Here is an 11786-nt window from a genome sequence, read left to right on the forward strand (position 1 = left end):
AAAGGCAAAGATGTTATCATTCTTCTCATCTACGTTGACGATATGCGATCACAGAAAACTCATCAGTTCTGCTCTCATCTCTGCTCGACGAGTTAAGCAAGCAATTTCAAATGAAAGACCTTGGAAAGCTTCACTATTTTCTTTGTATTCAAATTTCATATCATGAAATGGATTGTTCTTGTCCCAAAAAAAGTATGCTGAAGACTTGTTAGCCGCAGCAGCCATGTCACATTGTGCCTCAATTGCCACGCCTCTCCCTCAACAACTCAATCGAACACCGCAACAGACTACACTGTTCGCCAACCCCAAATACTTTAGAAGCTTAGCTGGACGTCTTCAGTATCTCACCCTGACGAGACCAAATCTGCAATTCGCTGTCAATTATGTATGCCAAAAGATGCATGATCCTTCGGTCTCTGATTTCAATCTCCTAAAACGGATTCTCAGATACATAAAGGGCACTACTACAATGGGAGTTTTGCTTGACAGGAATACAGACTACAAGTTGCGAGTCTATAGTGACAGCGATTACTCTGGCTGCGCATCTACTAGCCGTTCAATTGGAGGCTTCTGCACCTTTTTAGGGCGTAACATGATCTTTTGGTCCTCAAGGAAGCAACCGACGGTGTCTAAAAGTTCAACTGAAGCCGAATACAGAGCTATGTATGAAGCCACCTCTGAAATCACTTGGATGGTCAATCTCCTTCATGATTTGGGGATTCCACAACAAGCTACACCGGAACTCTATTGTGATAATCTCTCTGCAGTCTATCTCACTGCAAATCCAAGCTTCCACGCTTGCACAAAACACTTCGCCACACACTACCACTATGTGCGTGAGCAAGTTGCTTTCGGAAACCTTATTGTTTATCACATCCCTGTGAATCTTCAGCTTGTTGACATCTTCACTAAGTCTCTTCCACAACGAGCATTTGAGTTTCTAAGGTCCAAACTTGGCGTTGGTGTCCCACCCACTCCAAGTTTGCGGGGGAGTGTCAAGAACAACAATCAAAACGACAAAGTTACGTTACAAGGACCTATACATGCGAAGCCCAATAAGGATGTGAAAATTAGAGAACAAGAGTTCAAGCCCAAGATTACTCAACGGCTAAATACAGAACAAGCCAAAAACAGAGGATTAGTACAACCTGCAATCCCTGCACAACCTGCAATCCCTACAATCAGTACAGATATGTCGACAAAGAACATGTTTGCAGTGCTTGAATCGTGTGACTATGATGCTTAAGCCATGTGCCAGTCAACATCATAGTAGAAGACTCTAGAAGCTAGGTTAAAACCAATGTAACCTCTATATAAAGAGTCGAACCATTGTAATAGCACTTCAAGGGTTGAATAACAAACAAACAATCTTTCACATATCTGTTACTTTCTTTAGTAACTGATAGAAAAAAATTGACAAAATCGAAAGGAAAAAAAGACAATCTTTCTTGCCTAAAGACAGTCAACTCACGTAATATAGTTCAAACATAAACAACTTAGTACACTCATAATTCATATTGATAGTGAATGAGATTGACTATGAAGTTCAATATTTTGTACACCAAGCGAAAATATGATGAGACCGGTTCAATAGTCCGAAAAGTTAAACATCAAAAGGAAAATAAGCGGTATAATACTTGATAGGTCGTGGCATCGTTTGAATGGTACGATTTGATAGTGGCAACGAACAAAACATTTCAGCTGAATATAAATTTATTGTTTAGCTTCGTTCATTTTTGAAATATTCATCGGACACTATATAAATATATATAAGAAAATAGTATAGAACTATGTCATGGTTGAAATAAAATTTACTATTTATACTAAATAAGTAAGGTAAGCAATTAGGATTAGTCTTTTCTTTTTAGTCTTACGTTACATATATATTTAAACATTTAGGACTCTCCCATCTGTTACATATTTGAATCATTTAATACACTAAATATAAAACGTATATGGTAATTGTAACTCCAACTTAGTCCAATCAGAAAATAATAGAATAGTAATTAAGGATAAATTGGAGACAATACTAAATTGAGAAAACTTAAATTAGACAAAATTAGAGATAAGTTTAAATTGTAAATTCCTAGAGATAGAATAGAAAAGATTGAAGTTGTAATTTGTTAGAATTTTGAAATATTATGTAATATGTTTTCTTGGAATTAATTATTAGTTTGAAATAAATTTAATTAGCAAATTGTAATGTGTGAGAATAAATGTGAGTAATAAAATTATGAAAAAATGGAGAAAACATCAGAAAAATACCAAAAGACAAATTATAAAAAATTATGAAAAAATTGGTATGTAAATTGTTTGTAATATGTTCTTCTAGAATTATTGACAAAAACGTTTAATATATATTAAAAAATAAAGCTGAAGTAATCAAATAAAAGATGACAAGTTTCATTGAAAAAAGATGCCAAATGTCGAAATATTAGCAAAAGTTAGGAAAACATTCTCATAGTATATAAGCGGTATAATATAAATTTATTAGCGGAATTCTCATAGTATATAAGCGGAATTCTCATAGTATAGAATTCCCACAGTCGTGGCATCGATTGAATAATACAATTTGATAGCAGAGACGAACAAAACATTTCGGCCGAATATAAATTTATTTTTTCGCTTTGCTGATTTTTAAAATATTCATCGGACACTATATATTAAAGAAAATAGTATAGAATTGTGTCATAGTTGATATAAAATCTACTATTTTTATTAAATAAGTAAGGTAAGCAATTAGGATTAGTCTTTTCTTCTTAGTCTTATGTTACATATTTAAAAATTCAGGACTCTCTCATATGTTACATATTTAAATCATTTAATACACTAAATATAAAACATATGTGGTAATTGTAACTCCAACTTAGTCCAATTGGAAAATAAGAAAATAGTAATTAAGGATAAATTGTAGACATACTAAATTGACGAAACTTAAATTAGAGATATATTTAAATTATTAAAATTCCTAGAGAAAGAATAGAAAGTTTTGAAGTTTTAATTTGTTAGAATCTTGAAATATTATGTAATATGTTTTGTTGGAATTAACTATTAGATTGAAACAAATTTAATTAGTAGATTGTAATGTGTGAGAATAAGTGAGAGTTATCAAATTATCAAATTAACAAAATTATGAAAAAATATCTAGTATGTGACTCTTTTTGTAATATTAGATGAGGACCCGCCCGATGTGCGGGTTTAAAGTTTTATAAATTAAATTAAGTTTAACAAAAATATTTAAAAAATTGTTTTGCACAATTTATAAATTTTATTTTTGTTATAATACACTGTTTTATATCGATTTACAAATCTTTTATGTATGTTACTTTTATAAGTGTATTTTTTTACACCTAAATATACTCTATGTTACAAATATATTCTTTATCACCACCTAGAAAATGTGTATATGAAGACATTAAGCCAACTATTTTACTTTCACTTATGCACAATTTTTTTAATTACTGATATTGTTGGTTCAAAAAATTTTGAATAAAAAAATATATTACATAATATACTAATCAATGATGTATCATCACAATAATGTATGACCACCATGAAGAAAACTTCGGCTCCGCCCTCATCCTTATGGAGAGAACTTTGCGTCCAATATCATCCACCATGTAGAGAACTTTGGCTCCGCCTTCCTCCTTTAAGGAGATAACCTTGCGTCAAACCTCCTCCACCTTCCTCTCTTGGGGAGATAACCTTGTGTTCAATCTTCTTCACCATAGAGAGAACCTCGGCTCTGTTCTCCTCCTGTGTGGTGAGAACATGAGCCGAGCCTCTGACAACCAATGAAAGTAAAAACATTTTTCTAACGTCACAAAATCTTTTGATAGTAACTAATGTTAAATTTCTCAATGTATTCATGGAAGGATCTTTGACACACCATGATGTAGCCTTTGTCTTTGTAACGCCTCAACCGCCACCTTGTTTAGTGAGCTCATGTCCACTCTCAGTTCATGGGACCATCTTCCTAAGTGGCCCCTACATCTATTCCCTGCCCGTGGATCCAGCCATATTCGATGGCCGGTTTGTTACGTCTAGGAGTCTTTAAAAACTTGTTTACCGATCCTACAAATTAACAAATGATATTTTTCTGTGTTTTGTCCTCACTTGCACAGTTCCGACAATCACTTCCAAGAAGGTTACCCATCATGAAGTTATCTCAGGACCTTTGACCTTAAAAATAAGTGCATTTTAGTGACATATGTGGCCAAATCAATTCTTTTATACCTTTGCGCAAACCAGGATGTCACAGTCTTTGAGCTTCTATGGATCTATCAACAATGATTTATGTTTTCCAATCTATCTATCTATGTTTGTTGTAAGCTTGTGTTTGATTAGCCTATTTTGTCCATCCATTAGGTTGATGAGCTTCTACTCATTATCTTTCTTCGGGATTGAATGAATAATGGTAACAATTATGTTTGAAAAAAAAGGGTTTATGACCAACCAAACAAGATTGAGAAATTAGAAGAAAATTAATTTGCCATAATTAAAGAAGCAATAGAAAATTATAAGCATGATAATATATGAATCTTAAATAATTAAAAGATGAAAATATAAATTAAATAAAACAATCTAATAATACTACAATAGATTTTAAAATACAGTATTAAGATAAGAAGATACATATATTAATTTTTTTTTGTGTCAACATATTAATCTTACCTATTTCCAACTGAAAATGACAAAGTAGGAGAAATTTTTGGTTTAAAAAAATAAGAAAAATTTCCCTTCCCATTAAAGAAAATTGCCCAATTAAACAAAGTTGAAAGCACTGTTTTTGAATAAATTATTTAAATATGAGGTGATCTATGGTTATATAGAAGTGAGTATTTACAAAATTTAGAATTAATAATTAACTGTATATTTTCCTTAATCCCTTTTTCTATTTTTTTTATAGAATTAATAACTTAAAATTAAAAATAAGTAAATAATATTATAATTTCAAATTTTATGAATTATATATATAATCTCCTTATAATTATTTAAAAAAATCTTTGTATTTTTTTTTTATAAATTCTGTAACTTTTGATAATTATCTTTTCACATTATTAGTACTTTTTAAAACAAATTATTTTGTTTTTGTTGTAATCTCAAATTTCTCCTATTAGATATTAACTTTTACAAATGTCAAAATCTGATATTGATAAGTTGACACATGTCAAAATTTTGTGAATAACTAACTTTCAAAATCCAACTTTATATAATAAGATGTTATCCTAGAATTAATGACAAAACTTTTAATATATATTAAAAAAACAAAGCTGAAGTAATCAAAAGAAGATGCCAAATGTCGAAATGTTAGCCAAAGTTAGAAAAACCTTTTCATATTATATAAGATATATTATCACAAACATAGCAAAAATATGAAATAAGTTCTCATTTAAAATATTGATATTATGTTATGTATAATTTAATTAAATTCGGTAAGAAATTCTTTTTAATCTATATACAATATGTGTGTGATATTATTTATAGCTAATTCTATTTTAATTATTTAATAATAAGTTGAAACATGTCAAATTTTCATATAATTAAGAGTTAATGTATGATTTAAATTTTAATCAAAAGCAAAATAATAATTGTAACATGCTTTTGTGTCATGGTTAAAGAGACTCCCTTCATCTTTTATTAATACTACATATACTATATGACCTTTTTTTATTCTTTCTAAGGAAAATGGAAAAATAAAAATAAAAAGTTAAAAATAAAAAGCAAGTATATATATTTAAAGACTGGATCAGGACAAACCCTCATTTCTACTTTAAGATACCTAAGTAGTCGCTTTCGTTTTCCTTGGGAGATCATATCACAAAGAGAGAAAACAAACGGTGATGTCTGACCTTCCGCTAGATTTGGTCGAGGAAATTCTTTCCAGGGTTCCAGCAACATCTGTGAAAAGGTTACGATCAACTTGCAAACGATGGAAAGCTATATTCAAAGATGAAAGATTCATTGAGAAGCACTTAAGTAAAGCACCAAAGGAGTCTATGGTTCTCATGTTGAATGGGGATAGGGTTTGTCCAGTGAGCGTCAATCTCAACATTGCTCCTCCTGCTATGGAGTTTGAAGGCGCACTTGGCCTTAAGGATTCCCAATCTAGTTTAGAAGAAGTTGACATAGTCGACGTTTTTTATTGCGATGGTTTGTTGTTATGCCACACCAAAGATTGTAGACTCGTGGTTTGGAATCCGTGTTTGGGAGAAACCACGTGGATCCTAGGCAAAACTGATGACAAGGTGTACTCTAGGTTTACTCTAGGATATATCCAAAACAACAAATCTTGTCGTAGCTACAAAATCTTAAGAGGGTGGGGTTATTTCAGTAAACCACAGTTTGAAATATATGATTTTAGCTCTAATTCATGGAGGGTTCTTAAAGACGTTGGTTTTGATCATGCCATAGATATACAATATCATGGTTACGGAAGTGGTGCATCATCGTCTTTGAAAGGAAATACTTATTGGGTTGCTACTGATACAAAAGAACATTATGAATTCGTACTTTGTTTTGATTTTACAGCAGAGCGATTTAAACGTCTACGTCTTCCCGTATTTCAGATTCATGGTGAAGTGACTCTATCAGTTGGTAGAGAAGAACAGCTTTCGGCATTAAAACGGAGCTCTTATATATCAAAGATAGAGATGTGGGTAACCAACAAAAAAATTGATATAGAATCAGAGTTGTTGTGGAGCAAATCCTATATAGTGGATTTACCTATTTTCAGTTATCCTTTTGACATTTTCACGAGTCTATTAATTGATGCGGAGAAGAAAGTGTCCTTGTGTTGTAATATATGTATAGTGTGCGGCGGGAACTTAGTAAAAATATACACTATTGGAGAGGACGGTGAATATTACACAGAAACCCCCATCCAAGGTCGGGTAAGCCATAATTCGAGGCCAGTTATTTTCAATTATGTTCCAAGTTTATTTCAATTCAAGTGAATTATTTTGCCCATCCTCTTTTGTTCTTCGTTTTTTGTTTTTGTTTTTGAACAAAAACATTTGGTAGCTGATCCAGTGATATGAAATTTCAAGGCTAATGTTGTTTGTATAATATAATGGATATTTTTTTGGTATTTTTATGGTTCCTTTCTTCTTTGTATTGTCCAGTTTTGGTTTGGATTTGAGATTCTTTTTTTTTAAAATTAAACTTGCAAACAATGTAATGCTCTATTCAAAGATGTGGTGGGAACTTTAGAGAGTATTTATCCAAATTTGGTAATCTTTTTAACAAATTACATTTAAATATAAGATTTATTCGTTATAATCAATATTGTTTACAATAATTTACAAGAAAAGAACAACAATGTTATTAATCAACGAGGAGAAGAAAGTGGCCTTGTGTTGTAATGTGGATATTATGACGAGCGGGAACTTGGCTTACACTATTGGAGAGGACGATGCATGATGCTACACAGAAGTCCCTTGTATGGATTCTACTACAAACGAAGTATGCATTTCCTGACCAGTTATTTTCAATTATGTTCCAAGTTTGGTTCAAATTAAGTAAGGTAGATGCAAAAGAAAAATAACGTAAATTAATATATTGGAGTCCTCGTTCGCTAAAGAAGTGTTTGATTTTTTTTTTTTTTGACAATGGTAAAAAAATGTTTGATTACTCAGAAGAAAATGGTGAATCGTATGGGTCATGTGTTTCATGTACAATATTTTGATTGGAGGATATGCATCTGCTGGGTTATGCAACAAAACCAGTTTGCCTTTTCTTCCAAAGATGGAGTCACTGCACCAAGATTTGGTTCTCCCCTCTTGCAAGTTGCAACTCTATAAAAAGTGATGAAATTGGGGGATTATTTTAAGTCGCTTTCTACTCTGTTGGAAGAACAGGTCACAAATAGAGTGAAATATAGTGTCTTCCTAAAGTGGGGGAAGTCTATGGTGGTGGTCTGAACAACAGAGCCGGACCATAAATTTTTTTAAGAAACCGGGTTCATAATATTTAAAACTATAGTCTGCTCTCTCCGACAAACGTTTTTCTGGCGAGCCTCTCTTCTTCTCCTCCGCCTCTATATGTATGTTGTCTTCCTCTTTGATGGTGACTGAACTTGACATCACGGCAGCAATATCACCGGACCAACATAATGCGTCGAGCCTGAGTGTTGTTGATGCCTCCAATGCTATCACAGAGTCTGCAGCTCAAATGACTGATTATGCTCCGACTGATGTATCTGATGTAAAATCTCCTGTTCTATTCGTTCCTTCTCTTGGAGCTTGGGGAAAGCCTCTAAAAATTCCTTTGAATTTAAAAGATCCAATCCCTGAATTTTTACTTTCATCCGAGACTGCAAAAATCACGGGTAATGTAAGTCCACCTTCTGACATACTTCCACCAGAGTTCAAGGAAGATGGTCAATTACGGTTTCCATGGGTAGCGAAGATGGATCCAACAATTCGCAATCTTTATCGTACAACATCACCAACTTATTTTGAGGATAGTACTCTCATGGTTGAGATTCCTAATCATGTTCTAGGATAATAAGTGAGAGTTATCAAATTATCATATTAACAAAATTATGAAAAAATATCTAGTATGTGATTCTTTTTGTAATACGTTATCCAAGAATTAATGACAAAAATTTTCATATATATTAAAAAAAAATAAAGCTGAAGTAATCAAAAGAGGATGCCAAATGTCGAAATGATAGCAAAAGCTAGGAAAAACTTTCTCATATTATATAAGACTAGGATAGTACCCGCGCTACGCTGCAGGGAAGATTTTTATGTGTATTTTTTTTTGTAATTTAATTATTGTGTGTGGTTATTTTTTTTCTTTTTTATTATGTGTTGTTTTGTATGTTTGTGTTGGATTAGAAATTCATTATATCTTTAGCATCTTATTTATGAATTGTTTTGTGGATGATTCATTGTGTGGTTTTGATTCGTTGTATTTGTTTTTTTTTTTTTTTTGGATTGATGTAGTTTTTTTTTTAATGTCAATTAAGTATATTATGTACTTGGTTTGGAAGTGCTTTTTGTTTTGTTTTTTTTTCAAACAGTGAATGTTGTTTGTGGATAATAAGGAACCGATACAAACTTGGCAGTTCGAGCACGTGCAAGGAGCATATCTTTCTTTGCTTTTGTCTCTTGTATCTTGCTCTCCAAGAGCTGCAATAAAAAAGGGACAACAACAAACATTTTTACAGAACTCAGTTTTTTAAGAATTAAACTTCGTCCTAAGCAATTTCAGCTATGGAGAAGGAGGCATTCTGAAAATGAATATAAGAATCTGAATCATCTTCTACATAATGTCCATACAGATACATTAGTTTCTTAGTCACTCTAAAAAAGTGGAGAGAGATACTTATCATATGAACTTTAGACGGAGGCATAATAAGTCAACTATTGTCCCTATCTCTAAGCCATTCTAACGTAATGGTGGTATGAAAAAATATCATGTATATATGACTCTTTGTTTTGTTGACTAATGCATTGACGATAAATTCATTTAGTTATAGCCCTAAAGAATCCTACAGTTTACAGTTAGTAGAAATATATGGATAAAAATGGTGATAACTAACCCTTGTGACTCTCATTTACCAAATATAGTTTCCAGACAGCATCATTGCAAAATCAGACTAACTTGCAATAACCAAGTAAATAAGTAAAGAAGACTCATCAGGATTTAGATGGAGGATGATCCTAATACTTTACAGCATGAGTGATTGAGAGATCGATAATTCCAAGGGAAACAGAGAGATCTGTTCAGACGAATTCGAACAAGAAAAAAAAGAGAGACATTCCAACACCTCAAAATCAAATCTTGAAACTTTTCAGACAAAACATCAAGAAACTAAAATAGTGGGGTCTGATCATGTGATAACCCGTCCTGTTGATCCTACTAGCCCACTGCTAGCTTGCCCCCATAGTCCCGAAGCTGGCCCTACAGGGCATCGATCCTAACCCCTCACTGTGGAAAGGAACTATTCATCCAAATTCACCAGTAGGTTATTGGTGCGTCAGACGTTCCTCGAACCCTGGTCTCACTTCTTTAACAACATTCCCACAAGACAAGCTGTCACCAATTGAATTGCAACCAAAACTAGTGATGCATAACATAGAGCTAATTCGAACCTCGACGATTTCGTATTGTGACGAAGGCAGAGAATTGCTCCGCCATACTTAAACAATCGCTGAGACGAACCACTACGATGCTGTACGTGGTAATCCATTATCATAAAGCATAAGAAATCCACCATATCCAATCGACCAACGATGGGGCTTACATCAGCCTCAGATCCACTCAGATTGGTAGAGAGAGCCATGGGATAAACAACAGTCGGTTGAAGGTTGGTATGACATAAGGAAGAGACAGCGACGAAAGAACATAAATTTAACAATTGATTAAACGCAGTGTTACCAAGTGTTTTTTTATTTTCTTTGTCCACAAAAGAAAGAGAAAATCTGACCTGTATTAATTGTTATAATTTGATAGGTTGTTGATTTTTACTGAGGTGTCAACACCTGGTTCAATACAGAAGCTGATGTGTCAGAAGAGGAAAGCAATACATTGTGTTTTATTGTATTGATACATTATCACAAACATAGCAAAAATATGAAATAAGTTCTCACTCAAAATATTGATATTATGTTATGTATAATTTTATTAAATTCAGTAAGAAATTCTTTTTAATCTATTTACAATAAGTGTGTGATATTATTTATAGCTAATTCTATTTTAATTATTTAATAATAAGTTGAAACATGTCAATTTTTCATATAATTAAGAGTTAATGTATGATTTAAATTTTAATCAAAAACAAAATAATAATTGTAACATGCTTTTGTGTCATGGTTAAAGAGACTCCCTTCATCTTTTATTAATACTACATATACTATATGACCTTTTTTATTCTTTCTAAGGAAAATGGAAAAATAAAAATAAAAAGTTAAAAATAAAAAGCAAGTATATATATTTAAAGACTAGATCAGGACAAACCCCCATTTCTACTTTAAGAGACCTAAGTAGTCGCTTTCGTTTTCCTTGGGAGNGTTCAATACAGAAGCTGATGTGTCAGAAGAGGAAAGCAATACATTGTGTTTTATTGTATTGATACATTATCACAAACATAGCAAAAATATGAAATAAGTTCTCACTCAAAATATTGATATTATGTTATGTATAATTTTATTAAATTCAGTAAGAAATTCTTTTTAATCTATTTACAATAAGTGTGTGATATTATTTATAGCTAATTCTATTTTAATTATTTAATAATAAGTTGAAACATGTCAATTTTTCATATAATTAAGAGTTAATGTATGATTTAAATTTTAATCAAAAACAAAATAATAATTGTAACATGCTTTTGTGTCATGGTTAAAGAGACTCCCTTCATCTTTTATTAATACTACATATACTATATGACCTTTTTTATTCTTTCTAAGGAAAATGGAAAAATAAAAATAAAAAGTTAAAAATAAAAAGCAAGTATATATATTTAAAGACTAGATCAGGACAAACCCCCATTTCTACTTTAAGAGACCTAAGTAGTCGCTTTCGTTTTCCTTGGGAGATCATATCACAAAGAGAGAAAACAAACGGTGATGTCCGACCTTCCGCTAGATTTGGTCGAGGAAATTCTTTCCAGGGTTCCAGCAACATCTGTGAAAAGGTTACGATCAACTTGCAAACGATGGAAAGCTATATTCAAAGATGAAAGATTCATTGAGAAGCACTTAAGTAAAGCACCAAAGGAGTCTATGGTTCTCATGTTGAATGGGGATAGGGTTTGTCCAGTGAGCGTCAATCTCAAC

General features: G+C 32.2%; 1 protein-coding gene across 1 annotated transcript; it reads left to right on the plus strand.

Annotated features, from left to right (window-relative positions):
• Window positions 5800-6956, plus strand: LOC104760011 (F-box protein At3g22700-like). The gene has a single exon (XM_010482865.2). It carries the CDS (start codon window positions 5844-5846, stop codon window positions 6954-6956), a length of 1113 nt encoding a protein of 370 aa, XP_010481167.1. The 5' UTR covers window positions 5800-5843.

The sequence above is a fragment of the Camelina sativa genome, chromosome 17 (assembly GCF_000633955.1).
Source record: "Camelina sativa cultivar DH55 chromosome 17, Cs, whole genome shotgun sequence".
NCBI classification, from domain to species: domain Eukaryota; kingdom Viridiplantae; phylum Streptophyta; class Magnoliopsida; order Brassicales; family Brassicaceae; genus Camelina; species Camelina sativa.

Coding starts and splice junctions, on each gene's coding strand:
- LOC104760011 (XM_010482865.2), top strand. CDS start 5,844: ATGTCTGACCTTCCGCTAGATTTGGTCGAGGAAATTCTTTCCAGGGTT.